The sequence below is a fragment of the Dermacentor variabilis genome, chromosome 1, assembly GCF_050947875.1.
Source record: "Dermacentor variabilis isolate Ectoservices chromosome 1, ASM5094787v1, whole genome shotgun sequence".
Classification (NCBI taxonomy): Eukaryota; Metazoa; Arthropoda; class Arachnida; order Ixodida; family Ixodidae; genus Dermacentor; species Dermacentor variabilis.
This window is the reverse complement of record NC_134568.1, coordinates 241,679,008-241,706,574: the sequence shown is the minus strand read 5'-3', so window position 1 is coordinate 241,706,574 and position 27,567 is coordinate 241,679,008. Positions and strand designations below refer to the sequence as shown.

The 27,567-nt window shown below is 44.1% G+C and overlaps 1 protein-coding gene across 2 annotated transcripts in view; it reads right to left on the bottom strand.

Annotated features, from left to right (window-relative positions):
• The window catches only part of Letm1 (Leucine zipper and EF-hand containing transmembrane protein 1), a 49,008-nt gene that overhangs the window by 5,222 nt on the left and 16,219 nt on the right, over window positions 1-27,567 (bottom strand). For both annotated transcript variants that reach the window (XM_075672322.1, XM_075672313.1), the window contains 6 exons: window positions 22,903-23,106; window positions 19,112-19,363; window positions 15,052-15,186; window positions 9,179-9,269; window positions 8,137-8,297; window positions 4,120-4,319 (listed from right to left, as the gene is read on the bottom strand). In XM_075672322.1, coding sequence (XP_075528437.1) covers window positions 4,120-4,319; window positions 8,137-8,297; window positions 9,179-9,269; window positions 15,052-15,186; window positions 19,112-19,363; window positions 22,903-23,106 — 1,043 coding nt within the window. The remainder of the gene's footprint in view (window positions 1-4,119; window positions 4,320-8,136; window positions 8,298-9,178; window positions 9,270-15,051; window positions 15,187-19,111; window positions 19,364-22,902; window positions 23,107-27,567) is intronic.

The following is a 27,567-nucleotide window of genomic DNA, read 5'->3' as shown; positions in this document are numbered from 1 at the left end:
GCCGCTCCTTTCCCCATACCGTCCAAGCTTTCAAAATGCGCCTCAGCTTTAAAAGTGCTGTTAGTGCGAAAGCAGTCATGTAAGTAAGGGCAAGTTTGTTGTGTTAGAATTTTTGCTATTGTCTACTATTAGGGAAAAATGTTTCCCCTTACATAATGGTCGCAGTGCCAAACTTCAGATAACTTGTTCTTGGGCTGGTTGATTGATACTAGGTGGAACTATCGTAGCACAAATCGATCGCACACAAAGAACGCAAGACTGGACACCATGGGTGCTGCAGTAGTGTCCGTGGTGTCTGGTCTTTTGTTTGTGTTCACACTACAATGGTTTCACCAAATGCCAAACTTAGTTATGCAAGCTGTCAATTTTGGTTCCACCAATTTCAATCATCATACGTGACAACGATCGTCATCACCACCAATCACACATATGCAATACCTGCTGACCTGAAGATTTGGAAATTCGTAAAACTATCGCAGCGAGAGGAAGGGAAGGGGGGGGGGGTGCGTGGCAGCACTTTTTTTGTTTTTCAGGGATTTACCTTTTGTGACAAGCTTACTCACATTTTCACAACCGCAAGTGAAATCTGTGTCTTGGAAAGTAAAGAGAGAGAACTCCACTGGGGCACAATATATTTTTGCAATGATTTTGCTGTTGCTGACTTTGCCTGCTTCAGAAACTTCTCTGACTAGATTTGCTCAAAGCAAGTACCACTCTGGTTCCCCTTGACCATCAGCAGACTTTCGAGTGTTTTCTCAGACACAGATGAGCGAAACTCCGTTCGAGTTTTGTTCACAGTGCTGAATGTTCTCTCACATTCAGCATTGCTGTGGGGAAAGAGAATACTCAGCCTAACCATTGAAATTCTGTGGAACCTGAGCGATCCGTCGACACTTCGAATGCTTCCTAGTTGTGACAACTGCACGTCACACCTTGGCTCATTCAATATGTCGGCTGGAACCTGATACGCTTGCAAGCTGGGAAACTCGACTTCAAGTGCGTCGATTGCTTCTTCTTTTGATTCGCCACTCTGCTGGGGTAGGATAGCAGGGAACGCTATAATAAAATGACGTACGATGTTGAATGAAGCAGTTTCCAGAGCTTGTACTTGAGCAACTTCAGCCATCTTGAGATTGACATCTTCAAGTGGGAATTTGTGGCGAATGTCATGCTGCCGTTAAGTACAGACGTACAGCAGAGAAGAACTGCTCTCTCTCAATGCAGCTCAGTGTCTCAACCACAGAGTAGGTTGTGCTGCCAATGACTATGTCTTCATCACCTTTCTGGTTCTCTGCAGCTCCATAGTCAACTTTCAGCAATGAATGACATGCCTTGACAACATCTGGGCGAACAAATCTAGTCAGGAGATCCTCGAAAAGGCATTTCAAGAGGCCCTTCAGTACATGAATCTGAGGAGCCTGCGCTTGAAGAAGGCAGTTTGCCTTCTCAAAAAGTGGTATAACATTTTGGAGAAAAAGGCAGCATGCCCCGATTAGCTCCGATGACAAAAAATAAAACAGGCGCTCCTCACGGGTCCCGTGGCTGGCTTCCCCAGAATCCTTGGTATATAGTTACAGTTTTTTTGCTTGAGGTCCAGAATGAGCTCCTTTCCTCTTTAGCGAGAGTTCATCACCATCGGTGCTTTTTTTCCAGAGGCCTGCAACAGTCTTGTGAAGATGTGTAGCAGACTTTGGGGTCAGTGCAGGGTTATTGGGGGGTTTGTGAGGAAGTCTTCGGAATTTGGTATGCCTCCAAAAACAAGGTCTGCTTGTTGCATTGCTTTGTATCAGATTAAAAAAAGCTGAGTAGTTGTTTCCACTGGTCGAGCAGCCTCTCCAAACACTTTCCCAATGACAGCCAATGTGTCGGCGAATGCTTCAACATGTTTCTGACCTTGACATCATGCATTTTTTTGGAACTCTTTATGTCGATCTCCGTTTCGAGCTTTTCTCTAGGTAAAAAAAATGTCAACCAAAGCCTCATCAACCTTCACAGGAAGGCATGAAGCTTCTTTTAAGGCGACCAAATTGATGAGATGGCACGGGCAACCAAACCCTATCAAACCTGGTTGAGCCTCTCTCAATTCAGTAGCAACAGTTTTTCATGCCGATAATGACATTGGCATTGTCCGAACACATTGCCAACAGGTGTCCAACAGGCAAATTCCGAGACTTCACCTCGTCCAGAACCAGATCTGCAATCTTGTGACCCATCGCTTCGCCTTGGATTGTCCAGAGGCAAAGAAGGTGGCTTTCGACTCTACTCGTTTCTTTAACAAAATATGTTGCAACAATAGGATAAAGCTGCGTATCCCTATTGTTACTGCCATCCACAGCGATTGAAAATACTTGCTGTTTTAGGGTATCCAGCAAAGGAGTCTCCGCATTGGCGGCCATTTCCCGAACAATTGACGTCGTTTTTGTTCGTCCACAGGCGTAGCGTTTTGCTTCTTCGCACTTGGGGAACATCTTCCGGAAAAACGGTCTGGCATGATCATTGACACTCAGCAGCATGTTGTGTTCAACTAAGAACGCCGTGAAGAGGCATTCTGCACAAGTCACACCGAAGTCATTGTCACTGCGTACAAAACTTGCTAGGCTTGGCTGGCTATCTGCGGCATCGAAACGATGTGGACCTTGATGTCAGACTTGCTGCCATGCGAAGTGTTCACATCACAGGCACACGTGGTGCAGAATCCGAACTTCTACCCTTTCTTCGACGGCATGAAGCACGGAAATTCTGCCGTGCACGATTTCAAAAACACTTGGAAGTACTGTCAAGGCTTAGAGCCTGCCATTGCACTGCGAAGCCGCTACAGGCCAGAGTCGCACTGCATCTGATGTGGCAGCTAGTCACACAATAGGCGAGGCCAACACTGCAGTGACTGAAGCTGACTGAAGTCCAAACCCGTGCGCCCACGTAAACAAAGGCAACAGCACGGCAACAGGTTTGCGGAGGTGCTAGAGGCGCTGTCGGCACTACTGAGCTTTGGATATGGATTCATCACTCCCCTAGTAGATGACAGAAGTTACTACAACCTTGCAGCTGCTAATGATGATACCACACATACGTATTGCCCTCTTGTGGCGGCGCAAGGTACCAGGGTGTAGCTTTACTACATTTTCATTTTTTTTCGCAAATAAAATGTTTTCCGTAAAATTTCAAGCAAGATTTGTAAAATCGTAAAGCTGCTCGAAATTCGTACATCTTAAGAAAAATTTGGAAGTGTTGGCAGGAATGCATATGCAACACACAGCACCAAAGAGGATGAAAGGAACGTAGCCAAGTGTCGCAGAATTGGCTCAGCCACTCTGTGAAGCACATGCAGTAAACATGCTGGAAAATTGTCATCGAAGTTAGGCCATCAGGAGTGGAGGAAGAGGTGAAGTGGCTTTTCTATGTGCACTGTAGCATCTGAGTGTGCTGTTCAATATTTTGCCTGTTGTCATTACGAAGGCCATATGGCTGTGTGCTGCGGGTGCATAGCTTGGCTTATCGAACTGCTCTTTCAGCTTTCACAATTCCAATACAGTGACCAGAAGTTTTATCCCACATAACAATTGCAGGCCCCCAAATTAGGAAAAAAAATTTTAGTGTAAGACAGCATGCTCACTTGATGAGATTAAATATGGCAACTTAGACATAAAAGAAAGAAGGAAATAAGCTTTCTTTTTGGAGCATGTTCTCCACAAAATACTAAGACCTTTGACTAAAAGTGGTTTACGCGTCTGGTATAATATGCTGAGCAGGCAGGCTTTACAAGTTAGCCTACAAAATTTAGGCAGGAGAACCTACAACACACAATATTTGAGAACTATAAACTGGCATTTACAGCGCTCAGCCATTAAAACTCAATACTTGGCCTGCATGGCGGCAGACCCTTTTTGCACCACTGGCGAAAGTTTGATGATCGCTGAGGGGGACAAATGCAGTCGAAACACATCAGATTGGTGTGTGCAGCATTGACCGGCGGTGCAAAAATGTTCCAGATGTCGCGTTTCAATAGCTGAGCACCGTACGTACAGGTGTGCACAAATAGGGCTCTACTTATGGCAGAATAATCAGAAACTACAAGTTCCCAACTACAGTCCAAATTTTTAGAAAGTAGGTGGCACTCACTTGGTTTTTTGACTTGCAGCGCCTTCTGAAGAATCAAGCTTGATCTGCATTGACTTCCGTTCCTCATTTAGTTTGTCTATTAGATGGTCCATGCTACCAATTATACGGTTCACACGACTGTAAAGACGCATTGCTGCTTTAGTTTCTTGAATGTCACGTTTACCAGTTTTGACGGCCACATCCTTCAGTTCTTCTACATCCTGCAAGATAAAAAATGTATATGAGCTTGGCTAATTGCAAGAAAACCTACTGGCTGTTAAAACAAAAATAATAAAATGCTTAATAAAAACAAAACAAAACTGCTTAATAAAAAACAAAACACCAAAAGCATTCAGCAATTGAACGTACAAGACTGCCACGTGTCAAAAGTAAGGCAACACTTGATCCCAAACTATGCATATATGCAAATACTAGATCAAATCAGCATCAGTGCTTGATGAGCCTTTGTGTTCAGGCAATACCATACATTTTTGTAATTATTTATGTACCATGATTATTTGATTAAAAAACTATGATTATGATTATGATTAAAAAACTATAACGTGCAACTTATTGAGCTGAAGTTAAAATTATAGAGAAAATACACATCGCTGCAATGGACCAGTCCACAGCTAAGGCCTACATGGTGCATGGAGAAGTGGCATGCAAAATCGGCTCTGCAACTACTTAGAGTGGTGTTGAAAGAAAGCGCTTACAGAGCGTTGGCTCTTCAAACTGCCGAGTTCTACACTTTAGCGCAAGAAAACGGCCACCACATCACATTTCAGTGGATTCCCAGTCACTGTGGTATACACGGCAACGAACTGGCCGATGCCGAAGCGAAGAAAGCACTCGAAGAACCAGAGTCAATGCTAGCAATTCCTTTTTCAAGAGCGGATGCCAACTGCCTCCTCTCCAACATCATCCGAAAATCGACAGAAAAGCACTGGGACAATCCGGATAATTGCCACAGACGACTCAGAGATTGAACCCTACCATGAAATTTAGGCTACCACTGAAAATTCAACGCAGCTGTACCACTCTTCTGCACAGACTAAGGCTGGGGGTAGCATTTACACGAGGATATGTGCACCTCATGCGACGCATTGAGTCTCCAGACTGCGAGTTGTGCAATGTGAATGAGACTATAGTTCATGTGCTTTGTGACTGCCTTAAGTACGTGAAATAGCGTCAAAATATGAACAATGACCTTACGCGTCTCGACAGCCCACCATTGTCGGAGGACGTTCTTTTAGGCCCTTGGCCATATGCTCAATCAAGTTTCAAGGCCATCCAGGCGTTACTGAACTATTTAAAAAGTATGGGCCTGGGCTGTAGGCTTTGAGCATGCCAAATTGCTTGCCATATGTTTTACATCCTCCTTCTCTCATCATCGTCACCCATCAAGCGCCTCTTTCTTCCCTTTTTATTTCGCTCTTCCCCTTCCCTCAACGCCGAGTAGCTGGCTAGAGGAATATACCTCAGGCCGACCTCTCTGCATTTCGTATCACTAAACTTCTCTCTCTTTCTGGAGAAGTGGCATTCATGATGTTGGAACATGCAGTGGCTGCCTGAGAAACTATCAGTTTAAAGTACTGTAGTAGCATATTTTTCCTTTAAAACTCAGCAACTTACACAATGACATTGCTTAACCAAAGTCGAATTAAGGGAAGTCTGCTGTATTACCTTAAGCAAATACCCAAGCAACAAAAAATTACCCTAACTAAGCACACTCAAATGTCTCTACAACGAATGCCTCTACAGCAAAATAGTAGCCTGAGTAATGAACAATTGATTATGTCCCGGCTGAACTCCTATCTTTCATATGTATTGTGAATGCATCTAGAACGAATACCACTACAGTCGGCTCTCATTACAACAGACCCTGATAATCCGACAAAAAACATCCGTTTTATCCAAAGTCCATAATATCCGAAACATCTCACTTCTGAAGCTTCCGTCGTGATGTCTGACAACTTTATTACAAAGAGTGAGTGACGAACGTCCAAAGTAAAAAACAAACAAAAAAGTCGCAGTTTCGCCTGAAAGGCGAAACACTGATTGTGATAGCAAATTAAGCAAGATAAGCGCGGCAACAGCAGTGAGCGAATTGACCTTCGTGCTGTCTCTTGCTTCAATGCGAACTAAGCATCGAAAGCACAGCACAAACGAAGCTACCGGCACTGGGTGCACTCTGTCCACATTGCAGCTTGCTTTCAAGATACGGCGGTTGTGCCGTAAGCAGCAGCCGTCGGAGTGTAACCCTCTCTCTCTCACCTAGCACGCCCTTCCCCCCTCCCGTGCCTATCGCACGAAAGACGACGGCGCATTTCTGCCCCGCCTTCTTCCCTCTGGCACGCGATATTGAGTCCCGATCGTCGGCTGACCTTATATGCCTTCATAAGCCCGATTATGGAAAAAATTGCCGTTAATTTCTTCCGCTGTAGCCGATAGTTCGTTGTAGTGCGGTCTGCTAAAAGCAAAATTCGTTGGATTATTAAAATAGGTAGAACAAAATAATGCTGAAATATGGTCCGTTATATCCAAAACTGTTGTATGTGGGTCTGTTGTAACGAGCGTAGACTTTACAACGAATCTTCATGTGCAACAAAGGAATTTAGGCATCCCTGATGACTGACTTGTTGCTTTACGACTAACACCACATAATGGTGCTGCTACTACTTTTCGCAGACATTACCAAGGTGCATCACAAGGTGTAGCAGTGGTGCTAGTGACGCACTTGAAGAGAGTGCCAATAACAGACGTAGTGCTGCACTGCTCCAGGAATCACTCAAGTCAAACACTGCTTGTTGTAACTGTATCAGTGGGTACAATGATTGATGAATACATTGTAGTTGATGGTGGTCTGATGTAAACAGAACTGACGATGTCTCCAAACCCATCTAGGGTGAGAAGGACGCGAACGTCAACAATGGTAATAGTGATGAAGAACCTGTAAACGAACCAAGAATTTTGAAGGCAAGGGAGGCAACAGTGGCATTCGACAATCTGCAGTTTTATTTTGCTTAGCTGCTGTGGAGAATGCTGCGACTTTCAGTGCAATAATGTTGATTGCAGTCATACATGCTGTCAGACAAAGTATTTGCAAAAATATTAGGCTTAATAATACTTCATTAACTATTTCTTGAATTCATATCAAATACAGGTTTTCATTTGTTGAATGTTCTTAGCCTGCATTGTTGTGAGCAGTATGGTGCATGACCTTTACAATGAAGTGATCTGCGTAACGAAGGATTTTGGAGGTCCCGAGCACTTCGTTACAAAGGCGTTTGACTTATTGTGAACTTAACACATCAAATTATCCAGAGTGTATAGAACAGAAATGACTTTCCAACTTCTAATAAAGTGTATTATGAAGAAATATGATACCCACAAGACTTCAAAAGTCCATGTCATCACAGTTGTCACGCAGGAAATCCCTCACAGATTGTTTTCATAGATCCCAGTGCTAATGTTTTCCAACCATACCCTGTCCACCTAGCATCATTATCTTAGATACCACCATTTACAAGAAGCTACGCAGTGAGACCTGAAGAACTCACCATACGACTATAAATAGTAAAGTGAGAGAGTCCTTGTCTGGTGTGTCCTATCCCGGTGGTTAGTTTCACTCAGCTGTACTTGGTGCATTACAAGATGAATATGACGAATCAAATTGATTCAGGCTTTAAAATATGCACTCAAATCCAGGATTTCTTCCTCTGTGCCTTTGTAATGCCTTTGCCACACTTCCACATTCTTGCACTGTAGCCAGCAGAGAAAGCTTGGAAATCTATAGCATTTATTTTTTGCATTGCTTTTATCAGAAAATTTGCTACAAATCTGTGTATTGCTTCACTTACGCATATTTTAGTTTCATAAAGTACTACTCGGCATTTTGGTGCATCCTGCCTATTTCTGTATCAGATGCGGATGGCATGCCTAGAAAAACACTTCCATTTTAGCAACACCAGTGGTGACATCGAGCAACGTTTTTCATACGACAATATTTTGCACATCACTACCACGCTTACCTACCTGCTTGTAGTCTGCCATTTCCTCTTTTAAGTCTTCAAGCTCTTCTTTTTCTATAAGAAGTTCTTGTTTCTCAGCAGCAATTTTTTCCAAGGCATCCTCAATATCTGCGAGGTCAGCCTTTGAGAGCTCTTCCTTCTTGGGTTCAGGTGGCTTTTTCTCCACTGCAGAGTGCAGAGAGACAGCAGCAAGAATGAGATGTGAAACGCATGTGTGTAGTAAAGACAGGAAAACAAAGAGACAAAGAAAAAGAAAATAGAAGTCAATTAAACATGCCGAAGTAGACTTGAACTTGGCATGATAAATGATGCAGACTAATACTCAAATACAGTAACAGAGTAGATAATAATATTTGGGGTTTTACGTGCCAAAATCACTTTCTGATTATGAGGCACGGCGTAGTGGAGGGCTCCGGAAATTTTGACCACCTGGGGTTCTTTAACGTGCACCTAAATCTAAGCACACGGGTGTTCTCGCATTTCGCCCCCATCGAAATGCGGCCGCCGTGGCCGGGATTCGATCCCGCGACCTCGTGCTCAGCAGCCCAACACCATAGCCACTGAGCAACCACGGCGGGTAGTAACAGAGTAGATACAAATAGAAGATAATTGCACACATATATATATATATAAGCAGGTAAGGATGAGAGATAACAATGGGTATGTTTGACTCAAAACTGGATATTAGGAGAACACTGGGAGAGGCCCTTTACTGCAGTGCACTTAATTTGATTGATAAAGGTAACAGTGAAAATGTCACAGCAGCCCTAGCAAATTCTTGACTGAATTGCCAGACTGATATTGCGGCCATTGTTAGCACAGAAGCCTTTGAAAGGCTTTCAAGATGGATTTCAAATAACCATGAAAAAGCATTTAATCCAGGAATCCCATTAGCATTATGGACGTGATTTTTCTGAGCCAAAGGATCACCAGCCCACAGCCGTTAAGAGCGTCATGCATAATATGGGAATTACACACTACAGAACATTAAACATTAAAGTGCGAGGTTCACACTAAGGTGAATGAATAATACAATATGTGCTCACTATCTTCATCTTGTTGTGTAATAACGGCAGCCTTATCTTCAAGAATCTCCTCGATTTCTTCCTCATGCTTCTGGCCACTAATCTTCAACTTCTGCAAATGAAAAAAGAAAGAAAACACTCAAAAAGCTATCAAATTAATTTCCTATTATATAAACACTGACGGCGTTCATATCTCTCTGGCAAAATACCATGGTGACACATTTTATGGCAAGTTTTTACAGTGACAAGTGAAAATGAAGGGGTATGCAATACACAACAAGCTATCCTTGTGATATAGCTGGGATGTTACACATTTTTCATTTGAAATGGAAAGAGCCAATGCTTAAGAGCAATGTGACAGAAGGAAAAAGGATATGTGCACTAAACTCCCATTTTTGCGGATTGTAAGTCCCACCTTTGTATAAGAAGTAAGTATTTTAACAAGGTCTGCAGGATTAAATGCTATTATGCACATTTCTACACTTATCACAAAATGCTGTATGCATACATGCCAACCTGAAGATTTGGAAATTTGTGAAACTGTTGCAAAACTATTGCGGCGAGAGGAGTGAGGGGAGGGATATGCGCGGCAGCACATTTTTTTTTAGGGGATTTACCTTTTGTGACAAGCTGACTCACGTTTTCACAACCGAAAGTGAAATCTGTGTCTTGAAGAGTAAAGAGCGAAAACTCCACTGGGGCACAATTTATTTTTGCAACGATTTTGCGGTTGCCCCGACCAGTTTCCCCGCAACCGCCGTCGCATAGTAGTAGGGTTTCCTTGCCTTCTCACGTCACCTCCCCCTATCCCCTTCTATGGGAACTGCCTCTTCTCCTCCCTTCTCCCTACAGTTCTATGTGCATCCCCTCTGGCCTTGTGCGTTAGTAGAAAAGAAAGCACTGCAGTTTTTGCAATGCTTCTGAGGGGAGTCACGGATAATTACAGCTGTCAAGTGTCTAATGCGGCGACGGCCAGGGAGCTCCAGAGAGCATTGAGCTCATTCAACGTGGTGGGGTGAAAACGAGTTTCTCCCATCACCTTTCCTCTCTGACTCGCGCCTGTCATCTATATACACGCTCTGAACCACCCCCCGACGCGGTGTGTGCGACAGCAGCAGCCATAGCAGCAGCAGCATCAGTGGCAAAGTCGAAAGAAGAGGCAAAGAAAGCTTCACTTTAAAAAAATGTCAACCAAAGCCTCATCAACCTTTACAGGAAGACATGAAGCTCCTTTGTGGGCAGCCAAGTTGATGAGATGGCACAGGCAACCAACTCCTATCAAACTTGGTTGAGCCTCTCTCAATACAGTAGAAACTGTTTTTCTTGCCGATCATGACATTAGCTTTGTCCGAACACATTGCCAACAGGTTTCCAACAGGTAAATTCCAAGACTTCATCTCGTCCAGAACCAGATTTGTAATCTTGTGACCAGTCACTTCCCATTGGATTGTCCCGAGGCGAAGAAGGCAGCTTTTAACTCTACTTGGTTCTTTAACGAAATATGTCGCAACAATAGGGTAAAGCTGCGTGTCCCTATTGTTACTGCTATCCACAGCGATTGAAAATACTTGCTGTTTTAGGGTATCCAGCAAAGGAGTCTCCATGTTGGCGGCCATTTCCCGAACAATTGACGTTGGCTTTGTTCGTCCACAGGCGTAACATTTCGCTTCTTCGCACTTGGGGAACATCTTCCAGAAAAGCGGTCTGGCATGATCGTTGACACTCAGCGGGATGTTGTGTTCAACTAAAAACGCCGTGAAGAGGCATTCTGCACAAATGACAATGAGGTCGTCACTGCGTACAAAACTTGCTAGGCTTGGCTGGCTGTCCATGGCTCGCACATATCCCTGATGCTTTTTCGAAGCGATGTGGACGTTGATGTCAGACTTGCCGCCATGCGAGATGGTCACATCACAGGCACACGTGGTGCAGAATCCGAACTTCTCCCCTTTCTTCGACGGCATGAAACATGAAAATTCTACTTTGTACGGTTTCAAAAACACTTGGAAGCACTGTCAGGGCTTTGAGCCCGCTATTGCACTGCGAAGCCGCTACAGGCAGGAGTCGCACTGCGTCCGACGCGGCAGCTAGTCACAGAAAAGGCGAGGCCAACACTGCAGTGACTGAAGCTGACTGAAGTCTAAACGCGCTCTCCCGCGCGAACAAAGGCAACAGCATGGCAACAGGTTTGTGGAGGTGCTAGAGGCGCTATCGGTACTATTGAGCTTTGGATATGATTCGTGACCGCCTAGTAGACGACAGAAGTCACAACAACCTTGCAGCTGCTGATGATGATATTGTCACGGGTATAAAACTATCTACACGGTGTATTTACAAAGCGTATATACACAGCTGCCGAGAATCTCAAGAGGCTCTTGCCACTTCGACCGACTGATTTTGTTCACATTCCACCGCAGGGCTTGACATACATCGAAATGTCGCCTTCTACGCCAGTTCCCTATGGTGATTACATCTTCGCTCCCATAACTATTATTGTTCTAACACACAGCGTTACTGTCCCGCATACAATACTGAGGGTCACAGACAATCGCACCTACCTCCTGTGGTGAATTTCGGGCTCGCTAAGCAGATTCTGCCTAAAGATATCACCCTGGCTATAATCACTGCTTTAGGAGTTAGTTGTGTTGAGACTTTTCCCGTCAGCGCTTCCTGTGAGCCTTTCCGGTCTGCCAAATGTACTGACGACATTAGGAAAATGATCACCCTGAATCTCACTCCTGCGGAGACTGAACAGCTCTGCAGTCTATTGCTTTCCTACTATATTCGACCTGAACAACCGACCCTTAAGCCAGACGTCACTTGTCAAACATCGTATACATACAGGCGATAATCCACCCATCCATCGGCGGCCCTACCAAGTTTCAGCTTTGGAGCGACATGTCATCAAAATGGAAGTAGACAAGATCCTAGTGAAAGACATCATTGAACCAACGTCGAGTGCATGGGCGTCTCTTGTCGTGCTTGTCAAAAAGAAGGACGGCTCATGGAGATTCTGCGTTGATTACCGCCACCTCAACCGCATCATGAAGAAAGACGTCTACCCAGCACCTCCACCAAAATGTCACGTGTATAAAACTATCTACACAGTGTATTTACAAAGCGTATATACACAGCTGCTGAGAATTCCGAGAGGCCCTTGCCACTTCGCCTTCTTCACCATCGACGACCTTGTTCTCTTTTCCCACCGTAACCATATCATGCATAGGTATTGCCATCTCGTGTCGGTGCAAGGTACCAGGGTGTAGTTTTACTACATTTTCACATTTTTTTTTCCTGCAAATAAAATGCTTTCTGCAAAATTTCAAGCAAGATTCGTAAAATTGTAAGACTGCTCGAAATTCGTACATTTTACAGAAAATTTGGAAGAGTTGGCAGGTATGTGTATGTATCCATTTCAGGGCACTAAGTTTTTGTAAACACAATTTTTAGAAATTTTATAAGTTGCAAATTCTATAAGAAAAAAAAAAAACTTTTACCAACAGTCCTCTTAGGTGCAGAAAAACAACATTTATTGCAATTCAATCGATGCCATTGAAGGCCTTGTACTGCGATGCACTGTGAAGTAAAGTGGTGTACTCACTTGTGGCTGATATTCCTGCCTTTCGAAGAAGTTAGTTGCACAGATCAAATCTGCCTAACACCTTTAACTGTTCTGTCCTATTCTTGAATGAGACAACACCTTTAAAGGGATACGGACAACAAAATCTGAACATTTTATAAAAATACTGAAAATGAGTCCTCAGTGTGCGAGTACACTGAAAACAAGTAGTCACTTAGCTCATTTTTCAGCGGATGGCTTTATTTTTGGCATTTCTGTGAGCGCGCGCAACGCCGCCCGGCCCAAGCGAGTTGGAAGGCGTGACGTCACGACACCCTCGTCGGATAGCTAGCCGGCCGGCCGTGGTCATTCGAGGTGCGCCGCCGCCACCATCGCGAGCATGGGTTCAGGTTCTGGTGTCTCTACCAGCGATATGTACACGTCTGAAGACAAGAACCGTTCCAACTTGGCAAGAAATATAACCGCTTACGGTTACGAGCTTTCCGCGTCAAGCGACTAAGAAGAGCAGGCGGCCGTGGACGTGCCGGTCAGGCAGCTCGAGCCAGCAACATGGTAAGCCTTTTTTCTAGTAAACTTCAAGTGAAGGGGCAGCAGTTCGTAAAGTTATGTTACGTAGGATGTAAAATGCCTAGTTTCGTGACCCACGTTGAGGCAGAAAGGCAGCTATTACAGCTGAATCACAGGTAGCGTCATAGCTTGTCGCTTTGTGCTTACCTACGCTGTTGGCTTTCGACCGCTGCGCACTTCGTTATTGCGCGATGAGGTACGGCATGTGTAGAATTTTCCAGCTCTTTCATAGCCCTGCGTTTACAGCTACTGTCACATGCACGCCATTAGAAGCCATTTACTGGTTAAACTCGTTGAGATGGGCGGCTGTGCTAGGGACTCGTCAACCAGATCACTTAGCTACTTCGATTCTGTGGCCATAGAAAAAGGAAAGACTTTGGCTGTGACATTTACTAGGGAAATGCTGCACGAACAATCAAGTCATGAAACCCGACGCATGATCATGCAGAGACCTATGAAAATCCTTCATTTTTTGCTTCAGGTTGAAAAGCAACGTGTGAAAAGGCGATGTAGATAAATGCACTGCGCATTTTAGATTTACTACACATGCATGCAACTGTCTGGCATTCATTCACTGGCTGTGTTTTGTATATTTGATCAATTAAAACAGCGCTCATAAGCTTTCATTCAATATTAGACACAGCGAAAGTGTACTTAACATGACTATTTTGTTTTGTGACAAAAACATGCATCCGCAGGGTGAACAATTTCTGTCACAACCCGAGGATATCTGTTCTTGCACAGTCAATGAAAGGGTAATTGCCCTTCTTTCAACAGGTGCTCCTGCGGTAACCACTGCGGCTACATGCCTACAGGAAGAGAGAGGATCTGTTGCACAGAGCAACAAAATGTGGTGAACACAACTGAGAGTTACGAATGCATCACTAAGCACCCGCTCTTTGAATTGTATTGCCTCAACAGGAGCCTTTTGAGCGGCATGCGAAGGCTTTTCAGCACAGCCGGCCTGGTCGCATAATCATCGTCGATCAAGTGGTCGGCGCAAATGAAGCCATTCTTTAGAAGTCTCCATGCCTCTAAACGCACCTTCTTGTCTCTGGGAAACGTGTGCGACGGCGTGTCACGACCGACGATGCTGTTATAACAGGATAGGGCACAGTAATGTCTCGGCTTTTCCTTCCGCCGTGACGAATGCGTCAATACTGATCGACGACCGTGGGAACATGCGTGGAAGACGCACCACCTGCGTGGAGCGCCGACGAGGATAATGTTTCAGACAGACCATGTGCGAACATCGCCGACAGCGATAAACAAACGCTGCAAGGGACCGACACTCCGGAAAGACTGCGACAACTGTGACTGATCTAGGCCCCGCGCACGGTGTGTGTGTGTGTGTGTGTGTGCGCGCGCGCGCGCGCGTGCGTCATGATGTCAAACTTCAGCTTCTGCCGGTGGCCGCTTGGAGGCAAGGCGCAACAGAAAATCGCAAAAAAAGATGTTTCTCGTTCCTTTTTTCAAAGCAGCTTGTTGTATTCGTAATTTTTAACAGTTGAACCTTTGTTCAGGTGCAAAAAACCACCCACCAACTTTTGCGTCCGTATCCCTTCAGAAAGTTTAGGCCCAGCGACAGCACAAGTCTAAAAATCTTTGTGTTACTGCCACTGTGGCACTTTACTGCAGGAGAAGGCAATCAGAAGTGTGTCCAGTTGTAAACTGCACACCTTACGTGCACATGTAAACACACATGTGTGCACAAAGCTAAAAATATTAATAAAGAACATGTACGCACTTCACTTTCAACTGCTACTTCAATTTCTTCCTTTTCCTTCTTAATAGCTTCTTCTTCTTGTTGGATGATCTCAATTTTGGTACGATTGTCCACTTTCCCTTCACGTTCACCAATCTTGTACTTGGCCTCTGTAACCTGCAAACAAGCCACAGTGACAATACAGTAAACATCTTTGTCCAAACCATATAACTGAAAACATATATATCATCTGCAAAGTAAGCCATTAACAAAAATTTCTGCCCATTCTTCTGCCCCAGCTCAACTTTCTTTCCCACTGGTTGGAAGAAAGCAGTAACACTATCCATTGCATTTGAAGCAGAAAAATTCCTAATTATACCCAGAATTACCGCAAAGCTTATCAAATTATCATAAATATCATACAGACCAGAAAAAAAGGCATCTAAAAGTATACGTGGCTATCATTCTGTAAAAATATGAGAGAGAACTGTCAGTGAAAAAATGAGATATTTGTAGGTCATTTCTGTCTGATGTGCACAGTACAACAGCACTGCAAAACAGGGCAAGCTCACTTAGTTCTTACACAATGTAACGTTGCCAGCACCATTGCCACATCATTTTTTAGTTTTTAGTATTTTTCTTGGTGTACCACTCATAAGATAGATTAAGTAGTGTTGGAGATAGCAAAAGAACTGGTCCAGAAATTGAGGTCCAGCGATTTCTTACGTGCTCACGCCAAGTGATGCATCTTAAGATGTAATTGCCCCTCTTGCGTAATCCCCTGACTCTGTGCTCAAACTGACACAAAGTACTAGTCGAAGCTTGATAAAATGATGTTGTGCTTGCTGTGAAAGACTCTGTTAAATTATGATTTTTATTCAGTTGAGGTTTCTAAGTTTCAGAAAATTTCTTCACAGGTTCCTAGAACAGTAGTGGCAAAGAGCATGTTCATAGTGTGCATTTATGAACAATATCTCATAATAAAATGGAGCAATGATTACGGAATCAAAAGCACTGCAGTGTGTGGGCACTGAGCAGTGTCTCAGAGATTAAATCGCAGCAAAGATTGCAGCAGAGTGCTTATTGCACTTAGTGCTAGCATATCTGTGAACACGGATAAAGCAAGCTCAGCGCGGCTTTCATACTAACATAACAGATTGTCCAGCAGTGCATTCTGTCCTCCGCTTGATAGTCAGCTTTCTTTTACTTCTCGCTGGTAATATTTGCAAGCAAATAACGGATTCTGTGTCGGGAAGCTTTCCTTTTAATTTGGTGGTCACAAAAGCTCCACGTACATGCATGTGGTGCACATGGACTTCATTAAATCAAGGCTGCTGAATACACTTATTTTGCCAAATTATGTAAGAAAATGTACAGTTTTCATGGAACTAAGATCAGGTAGTGAAAAAAGTTTACATTTCGGCCTTCATTAAATTGAGGTTGGTAAGAGCAAGGTTTGGCTGTAGTTGGTAGTTGTGATCGCCTAATAATGTACATGATGATGGTATTAGCCATATTGCCCGAAATAAAATATGTTGTCTATGGTACACCATAACTCGGGAATTTGTTGTGATGAATGTTTTGGAACTTATTGTGAGTTTCTTGTGGCAGAACATGACACTACATGATGGAAAAGTGAAGCATATGTCACCATAGGCAAAAAAGAAAAAAAGAAATTCATTATGGAGTCATCATCATCATCATCATCATCAGCCTGGTTACGCCCACTGCAGGGCAAAGGCCTCTCCCATACTTCTCCAACAACCCCGGTCATGTACTAATTGTGGCCATGTCGTCCCTGCGAACTTCATAATCTCATCCACCCACCTAACTTTCTGACGCCCCCTGCTACGCTTCCCTTCCCTTGGAATCCAGTCCGTAACCCTTAATGACCATCGGTTATCTTCCCTCCTCATTACATGTCCTGCCCATGCCCCCCCCCCATTTCTTTTTCTTGATTTCAACTAAGATGTCATTAACTCGCGTTTGTTCCCTCACCCAATCTGCTCTTTTCTTATCCCTTAACGTTACACCTATCATTCTTCTTTCCATAGCTCGTTGCGTCGTCCTCAATTTGAGTAGAACCCTTTTCGTAAGCCTCCAGGTTTCTGCCCTGTAGGTGAGTACTGGTAAGACACAGCTGTTATACACTTTTCTCTTGAGGGATAACGGCAACCTACTGTTCATGATCTGAGAATGCCTGCCAAACGCACCCAAGCCCATTCTTATTCTTCTGATTATTTCCGTCTCATGAATATTTCGTATCATGAATTATGGAGTAGTACACACCAAAACCATGATATGATTATGAGGCATGCCGTAGTGCGGGAGTCCTCATTAACTGTGACCACCTGGGGTTCTTTAACGTGCACCTAATGCATAATACACAGGTGTTTTTTGCATTTCACCCCCATTAAAATGTGGCCGCCCAGGCCGGGATTCTGTCCCACGCTCTCAAGTTTAGCAGCACAAGGCCAAAGCCTCTTCACCAACACAGCAGGTTGTCAACATAGGCAAAGTGCATAAGGGAGCACAGGAATGGATGTCTCCTAACATACTGTCATTATTCTATGTTCAATGCCCATTTTCGATGTATAATTAAGCTTTGTCATTAGTGGTGACATATTAAAACAATCACCATTACTGATCACAGTACTTAAACTCACTGACTGCTAAATGCTACTCTTATAGAAAAATTGATTGACTGATTCATGGGGTCTAATGTATACCAATGAAACACTGGGGCTATGAGAGGCACCGTAGTGGACGGCGCCGAATTAATTTTGACTGCCTGGGGTTCTTCAACATGCCCATAAATCCTGTTTACAGAAAATAGAGAAAAACGGACATGATTGTGTGCCGTTGAGGTTAAGGGAACCAAGAAGTGAGGTTTACAGTGCCTATTTTTCCCAGTGCAACATAGGCTTACCATCCAGGGTGTCCAACCCTGCAGTGGCTGTGTGTATTATTATAAGAATTATTTAATCTGTAGTCAAAAAAAAAATTATGGGGTTTTACATGCCGAAACCACTTTCTGATTATGAGGCATGCCGTAGTGGAGAACTGCGGAAATTTGGACCACCTGGGGTTCTTTAACGTGCACCTAAATCTAAGTACAGGGGTGTTTTCGCGTTTCGCCCCCATCGAAATGCGGCCGCCGTGGCCGGGATTCGATCCCGCGACATCATGCTCAGCAGCCCAACACCATAGCCACTGAGCCAAATAATCTGTAGTCAGGATTTTGTTTATGTAGTCTTATGCTGGAAACAACACTGTGTGAGTGTGATAGCAATTGTATGCTGGCATGAGAAAGCAGCCGACAACAAGTGTTGCCATAGCTGTAAGGAACTGACTTTTGTTTATCAAGGTGGTCCTCATGTGGTTTATGCTTTTAAGAACTGCTGAATTATCTCTATGATTAATATAGAGTTAAACCTCAATATAACAAAGTTGTGAATATTGGCACTTTGCTTAGTTATATTGACATATCATTCCGTTAAAATGCAGTTGTATTCTTGTGTAAGGGCGACATAATTTCACAAATAAATATTTTTGAAATTATCTGTCCATGGGCCACATCCGCATTTCACAAGCACGCATCTCGTCCGCCACAGCTACACAGTATGTGTTGCGCCATCTTCCTGTGGTGCACATAAAAGTGTATCAGTCTCTTCTTTGATTGTTTCTGCAGTTGATAATCTGTTGGCGGGAAGCTCATCTACTTAAGTGTAGGCATCACCCCAAAATTAGTTTCCCAGTGCCCCCTGGCTTGTTCCATTGTGCTTTCTAAAAGCCCATGCTGCCCTGAGCACACATGCGCCCCTTGCACATAGCACACCGAGGTATATATTTGGGTACATAATGCACATAATGTGTACATTTGCATAGTAAGCTTTCGTTGCTGCCACACGGCCTGATATTCTTGCAGGTGCAATTGCTCACAATGAATGTTGCAGGCAATAACACCTCTAACATTTGTTCAGACTTCACGTGAAACCTCAGTTGATTTGTTCAGACTAGAAAATGGTCTGCATTTTAAGAGAATAATTATCTCATAAATCTTGTGCTGAGTTGCTTCCCATATGTGTGCTAGGATACTTACCGCTTCCTTGGGTAATGTAGAGATAGTGGCCTTGAGTTGTTCTGTTGGAGGCAAAGCCTCAGACAGCAACATAGCACGCGACAACAACAGCAGTGAGGGAGGGATGTTTTCATTGAGGCTGAGGTCCAGCCACTGAGCCAGCTGATAGCGAAGTTTGGACTCAGGTAATCCCATGGCTCGCATGCCTCTTGCTCGGGAGGCCGCTTGCAGCTCCGTCACCGTCAAGGAGTCAATGCCTTCCTTGTGAATCATCTGCAGATATATTTAACCATTCACAACATGTAAAATCTATAAAGTACCAGCTGTGAATTGCAGGAATGTTTTCAAGGGCTAATAAGGTTATCAGAAAGGCCATAAAGCTTATATTGTAAAAAAGTTGTTTGCAATGTTAAAAAAACAAATCTGATTGTGGTAACACACACTGTACAGCATCAAAAGGTATACAGTGAAACCCTGTCCACTTTTTATGCCATGACGCACATGTTGTGATGAACTAGCTTTGGCCAGGCTAATGCCTCACAGAAATGATTCCTTAAATGTTTTCAACTGTAAGATGCTGCATTACATTTGACCCTCCCTGCACGACTTGCAGCAACCAAAACAAAACCATAGTGCTAGGCAGATGCGGCAGTGAGGTTGCAAGTGGCCGCTTTGTGAACGAACTGTGAGAGTAAACTGAAGGAACCAGCGAAAGTAGAGTTAGGCAACATCGGTGACAATTGTAAACAAGTGCAGAGGAAGCCCTCTGTTGTGCCGTTCCATGTGCTCCCGTTTGCATTTCTGTAATAGCTGTAGAAACTTCCAAGCATTGCGCAGAGGCCCTCACCAGGCTCCACTGCAAATTTTTGTCATACACCAGAAGTTATAGGGTGGCGTCTTAGAGCAAGAATTTTTCAAATTAGTTAATTATCAGAGGAGATAGGAGAAACTTAAATGTCGCTTTTCCATGCTCCAAGGTGGCAAGCTTCACTGCCAGTGTAGACACTGGCAGTGGAAGCCCGACGATCGCGGCTCAATCTGGCACGCGCGATAGAAGAAAGCGGAGAGCAAACGCGCAGTCTTCCGTCGCGCAAAAGGCTGTGAGGGGGGGGGGGGGGCAGTGGTGTGCTCCGGCATCAACTGCACATTTGGCGACTGGGCACTAGGGGGACTGACGATCGCGGCTCAATCTCACGAGTCAATATGGAGGAAAGCGGGGACGCAGCAGGGGAGGGAGGGTTGGCCGCTTCCACTTCGCCACTAAGTGCGTACTTTGCACGGCCGCGCATATGTGCACGTGCGTGCCGTATCTTAAAAGGGATCTGCAGACGACTCATACCTTTCTGCGCACTGTGTTCTCGCCGCTCTTGCGTTGAAGCCATAAATCACACGAAGGTCACTTCGCTCGCTGCTGCTACCGCGCTTGCTCACACCAGAGTTCTTACAGCGAGTGTCCGCGCTAATAGTGTGATGTGTTCATGTTTGCCTGTGCGCGATGACATCATTATCATTATTTCAGTTGGCAAGCGAATGTACTAATTTGCTATTGGAATCGATAGCAAATTAGCTTTTGCCTCGACTAGCATCTGCAAGAGACTTTTCTTCCATGCCTTCTCCTATACTATAGCTGAAGGACCACAACACATTCACAGTGGGAGCCCCGCCTGCCTTCTTTTTCTCCTCTTCTTTTTGATTAGCGGCGCATTCACAGTGGTGGCATTGTGCATTCTCTGTTCGACAATTTTCTGAGACAACAAGCAATAATCGGTGATGTTGCAGGCAGTGTGTCTTATGTAAAGGCATTTGTCCATGTGACCTTCACTCTATGGTTGGAAATGGGGCTTCCTCTAGATGAAGAGCGCGCAGGCTCCTGTGTGAAATTTCAGCTGTTTCATGCCATGCAAAAGTGCGCAATGGAAGCCCGACGATCGCGGCTTGGTACTCCGCAGACTCAGTCGGCACCTCATTATCTATGCGCCATGCTCCTCTATTTGCAATGGTCAAACCTGGTCAGGGGTCCTTTAACTGGCGTCTGAGCCTAGTGTTGCGAGAAATGACCCAAAATAGCTTTCAATTAAGAAGTGATGCCATTACTAGCTGTGATAGCCTTTTGCACCTAATACTGTATTTGCATGATCCTACTGCACCCCCGATTGTAACACGCAGTTATATTACCGCCCAAATAAAAAAAGATAACTTGCTCCCGATTCTACAGCGTACATCAAGTAACGAAACCTAAGTCAACATGTAGCGTGTTGAAACGATTTTATGGAGCAGACAAAGGCAAGCCACATCTTTTTTTTCCATCCTGCCACTGGACTACCACGACAAAAGGCGTCTGAGCAGAAGCGCTATGACAGGAGTACAGCAAACTGGAAAATGGGGACTGCAAATCGAGGCATAAACAAACAATGTCCGTTCAACCACAGTGTAGCTAGCTACCTTGCATTTAGCTTTTTATGTTTAGTAAGAATAGTTTTTATTTTCAATAGAATTAGTTACGATTGCAACACGCATGCAAATTTGAATGCACATATCGTTCAAAAAAGGTGTGCGTTAGAATCACGTAAATATGGTAGTTGCCTTCAAGGATATGCCATATTGTTTTTATGATCTAGTTGCTGGCTATTTCAGTGGTGACCAAGGATGCATATGGAGCACTGCACGCTTCTGGTGCCTGTAAGTGCACAGAATGCCTACTTCCAATTGTAGGTCCCGGCAATTTGTGTGCAAAAACAGTTTGTGTGATGCAGCCATTGGTCATCGGGTTGTTGTGCATGACATGCCACACCAATGACGCAGCTTGCACCACAAAAGTGCATTCAGTACGTACTGAGCACTCAGTCCTAAGTGCGCAGAGGTGCCAAACACTACTGCCCAGTTCACATCATATGAGAGGTTGCTTGCTGCTCTGATGCTGAATGAATTTGTGGGCTAAGACTTTGGAATGGTTCCCTACAAAATCCATTCATTTGAACCTTTGTCACTGGTTCACAAACCAATATGTCATTGTAAGCAACTACTGAAAATCAATTCAAAATAACCATTCCAATACGTGGCCCCAAGTTGTGACTAAGCCATAGCTGGCTGCAATTCAAGGAAATTAATAGACTAGAAAAGCTTTTATTGACGTAGTATCAACTACCTTGACAACCACTACAATTCTGGACACTAGGGATTGATTGCAAGTGGCAGCTTTACATGCCACAGTCATGTAGGGTGAGGCACCAAAGCTATATTACTGTTTCCTATTTATACAATTAGGCAACACTACTGTGCAGTCCCTTTAAGATGTAATCAGAGTTTCTACATAGTTGTTTCTCTGAAGTCCTCAATTGACAATTAAGCTAGGCAGGTTCTAAGAGACTGTACTATTAAACCCGTAATATTACACAAGGTACAGTACAAAGAAATATTATACAGGAGGAGGGCTTGAGGTCCCATTACAATCTTTGACCTTGGTAATTCCTCCTGTATAATATTTCTTTGTATTGTATCTTGTCTAATAGTTATAATAAAACCTCAAAATACAAGAAATAATATATGATGCCTGAAAGGCCCATTTGTACAAGAGATCAATCAGGACACATTAATAGCACAATCAGGACAATCAGGACAAATTAATAGCACAAAAGCACAATCAGGACAAATTAATAGAATACCTACAGATGCTTAGAGTACATTTCAAATTATTTGCTAATGTATTTTATGCGAACCTGCAATAACAGCATCAGACAAGTGGAGACAATTCATCCTTCACATTACACAAATAGGATAACAATCTGGCTCAGTAAGGTGGTCCATTTGCTCACCTGGTCATCAGCCTTCAGGCTTCGCAGTTTCATGCGCAACTGAAACCGGAGAAAGTTGTTTGTGCCAATAGGCTGCAGCTCCAGAAGCCGGCAGAGTGCAGTGAGCTGAGGTCGTGTCAGACTGTCCAGGGTAATTTCATCTTCAAACAGCTTTGAAAACTTCAAAATTTCTTCATTTGTCGTATCTTCTCCAGACTCTCTTATCTTTAAAAAAGAAAAAAACTTTTTTTTTAGTAAAGAACATTTTGAACTCGGGGCAGCCAGGCTCCTACACAGGACACATCCCCACTCACAGCAGAGCAGGTAAAGCACATTCAACAATGATGATGATGATATGTGGTGTTTTATGGCGCAAGGGCCAGGTTTGGCCAAAGAGCGCCATGACGAGTGGTGATTTTGACAATGTATTATGGAGATGTGACTTGGCTGTAAACTGGCCTAAAAATTGTCACTGTAAAGTGCGTAAAATATATGTGCTATAAAATTATGGCGATGACTAATGACGAATACTATGAACATTAAAATCTATCGTAGAAGAATGATGCAAAATAGAAAAATATAGGGTGGTAAAATTACTTGGAGCACTGCTGCCTCGCCAGAGCCCTTGAAACACAAGGGCCTAGAGGCATGTGCTATACGAAAAGCTATCACAGCGACATCCTCTGAAGAGAGGACCCGCTACGAACATATGGGGCTAACAACATGCAAGACAACATCTTTCAGAAAACTTAGGACTGCGTTGGTGTCAAATAAAGGTTCTGGGCCGAGGAACATAACAGGATGAAGGGGGATGTGCTGCCGGTATGCTAAGGGAAAATGTTTCTTTCTTTCATATTCGGCTTCCCGACACTCCAGGAGGACGTGGAGGACGGTCAGCCTCTCCACACATCTACCGCAGGTTGGAGGATCATTTTCAGTGAGTAAATAGTTATGCGTGCCAAATGTGTGTCCTATTCTGAGGCAACAGAATAGGACATCTGTTCGCCGTGATTTTGTTACGGAGGGCCAAGAACCTAACTGTGGCTTTATCACGTGCAGTTTGTTATTTATTTCTGCGTCCCATATACGTTGCCAGTAGTTTCGCAGTTTCCTTCTTAAGAAAGGCTTCAGGTCTGTGACAGGGACCGAAGCAGTAGGGTTAACTGCATGCAATGAAATTGATGTGGCCATCTGGTCCACTAGAACGTTACCCTGGATGCCCCTATGGCCCGGCACCCAGCATATAATCACATGCTGGTTAGATACATATGCTTTACATAAGACGGAATAGAGTTCAATTATAACAGGATTTTTGTGCTTACAGAACGATATCAAAGCCTTCACAACACTTAGGGAGTCCGTATATATAACTGATTTTTTGAGTTTTAATTACCTTATATGCTTCACAGTCAACAATATTGCATAGGCCTCAGCCGTAAAAATACTAGTTTCCGGATGCAGTACATCGGATTCCAAGAAGGATGGACCGACGGCTGCATAGGAAACCCCGTCATGTGACTTCGATGCGTCTGTGTAGAACTCCGTGCAGGAGTGTTTGTGCTGGAGTTCCCGGAAATGCATTTGGATTTCAATGTCTGAAGCGTGTTTTGTAACTTGCATGAAAGATATATCGCATTGTATCAGCTGCCACTCCCAAGGAGGTAGCAGCTTGGCTGGATGCATTAGGCGAAGCTCGAGGAGTGGGACATGCATTTCATGACTAAGCTCCCTCACATGCAGCGAAAAAGGCTGTCTTACAGAGGGACGATTACGAAAGAGTGTAGCATATGTATTCTCGTTAACGGTATTAAAACACGGATGTTGAGGATTAGAGTGGACTTTCAGAAAATATGTTTGGCTGACGTATGTTCTCTGCAGATGAAGTGACCACTCATTTGATTCTACATATAAACTTAGTATGGGACTCGTTCTGAAAGCGCCAGTGGCCAGTCGGATTCCTTGATGGTGGACCGCATCTAGCATCTTTAGCGCGCTCGAGGCTGCAGAATGATAGATCACGGCACCATAGTCTAGTCGTGATCGAATGAGGCTCTTATAGATATTCATTAGAGACTTCCTGTCACTACCCCACGTAGTCTGGGATAGAAGTTTCATTAGGTTCATTGCTTTCAGACATTTTTCTTTAAGGTGTTTAATGTGGGGACGAAAGTGAGTCCATAGTCAAGTATGACGCCTAGAAATTTGTGTTCTTTGTTTACAGGTATCTGTTGTCCACATAGTCCTAAGCAAGGATCTGGGATCAGGCCTCTCTTTCTTGTAAAAAGAACACAAGAACTTTTGTTAGGATTGATCTTAAATCCATTTTTGTCTGCCCACATTGACACTTTGTTCAGGCCATGCTGTACCTGTCTCTCGCATACTGCGAGGTTACAAGATTTGAAAGCTATTTGAATGTTGTCCACATGGACAGAGTAAAAGATGGTTGGTGATAATGAAGCACAAAGCGTGTTCATCTTCACAATAAAGAGCGTGCAGCTGAGCACGCCTCCTTGGGGTACACCCGTTTCTTGCGTAAAAGGACGTGAAAGTACATTGCCGACTTTTACCCGGAAGGTACGAGTGGACAGATAGCTTTCTATTAGGTTAAGCATATTACCATGGATGCCCATTTCTAACAAGTCTCTTAAGATACCGTAACGCCACGTTGTATCGTACGCCTTTTCCATATCGAGAAATATGGATAGGAAGAACTGTTTATGTATAAATGCATCCCGGATATTTCCTTCAACACGTACGAGGTGATCGGTTGTGGAGCGCCTTTCTCGGAAGCCGCACTGATAAGGATCAAGCATTTTGCTCTGTTCAAGGAAGTGAATGAGTCGCCGATTTATCATTTTTTCGAACACCTTACAAATGCAACTTGTGAGGGCTATCGGGCAGTAACTTGCCACTGAGGAAGGGTCATTGCCTTGTTTCAAAACAGGGACCACAATGGCTTCCTTCCATGTGGTTGGAAGGTACCCTGCATCCCAGATGGTGTTGAAAAGTGTGAGTAGTGTAACTTGCGTATCATTGTGTAAGTTTTTAAGCATTTCATACATGATTCGATCAGATCCTGGTGCGGAGCTCTTGCATGCGCTCAAGGCAGCTCTCAATTCGGCAATACTAAAGGGACGGTTGTAAGGCTCATTCTGTCGACATTTTCTGATGAGTGGCTTGCATTCTTCTATTTGTTTATATTTTAGGAAGGATTGCGAATAATTTGTTGAACTGGACACGTTCTCAAAATACTCCCCAAGTGAGTCTGCCTGGTCTTGCAGTGTATCGCCCTGTGTGTTTACCAGAGGGAGTGAATATGTTTGCCGCCCTCTAATCCTATTAACCCTGTTCCAGGCTTTGGCCTCATCTGTATAGGAGTTGATACCGGATAAAAACTTCTGCCAACTCTCTCTTCTGGCCTGTCGGCGGGTTCGCCTGCCTTGGGATTTTCCTTTTTTAAAATTGATAAGATTCTCCGCAGTGGGGGAGGCGCGTAGCAACCCCCACGCTTTGGTTTGTTTCTTACGAGCGATCCTACAATCGTCGTTCCACCACGGGACACGCCGTTTGCATGCCAATCCATTTACTTGTGATATACATTTAGTTGCGGCATCTATTATGAAGGCTGTAAAATATTGCACAGCCGCATCAAATCCTAACAAGGACATGTCATCCTATGAAATACTACTGAGAGTTCGGAATTTCTCCCAGTCAGCTGTATCAATCTTCCACTTAGGATCCTGTCGTAGATATTCGTTTTCTTTAGGTGTTCTTATCAGTATGGGGAAGTGGTCGCTCCCGTAAGGATTGCTCGCAACTTCCCATTCGAGTTCGGCCAGTATAGACGGGGAAACTATACTGAGATCTATTGAAGAAAAGGTTTTGTTGGCAAGACAGTAATATGTGGGTTCTTTCTTATTCAGAATGCACGCACCAGAAGAGAAAAGGAATCGTTCAACAAGTCGTCCTCGCGCGTCTATACGAGGGTCGCCCCACAGGTAGTTGTGTGTATTGAAATCGCTAAGAACAATATAAGGTTCTGGCAATGCATCTATGAAGGACTGAAATTCATGTTTAGCTAATTTGTAATGTGGGGGTATGTAGAGCGAGCACACGGTGATAAGTTTGTTTAGGAGAAGAGCACGAACCGCCACTGCTTCAAGGGGCGTTTGTAGCTGTAAACGCTGACAGGAAATACTTTTATGAATAAAAATGGCAACACCGCCTGATGATACGACAGCATCATCGCGATCTTTGCGGAACTTGACATATGGTCGGAGAAAGTTTGTGTGTTGTGGTTTTAAGTGTGTTTCCTGTAGACACAGCACTTTTGGATTGTGTTTTTGGATAAGCTCTTGCACGTCATCAAGGTTCCTAAGAAGACCTCGAACGTTCCATTGAATAATTTGTGTATTCATATTGAAAGTAAATAAGTGCTGTGTGTATGGAAACGGAGGTGATGCCTTAGGTTACAGAGCTCTTTCGAGGTCCTGTAACAGGGGTTCTGCCCTTTTTGGAGCGTTCGACGGAGCCTCGCCGCTCCTTTGGCGCTTGGTGCCCCTTGAGGATAGGTGTAGTGTCCATTGCCTCTTGTGAGGCGCCGGACACGTGCTCTTGCGAGCGAGAAGTTACCAGGGAGAGTCCTGCCTTCGAGGGCAAGACCCCTGCGCCCACCAGCCCGGAGGT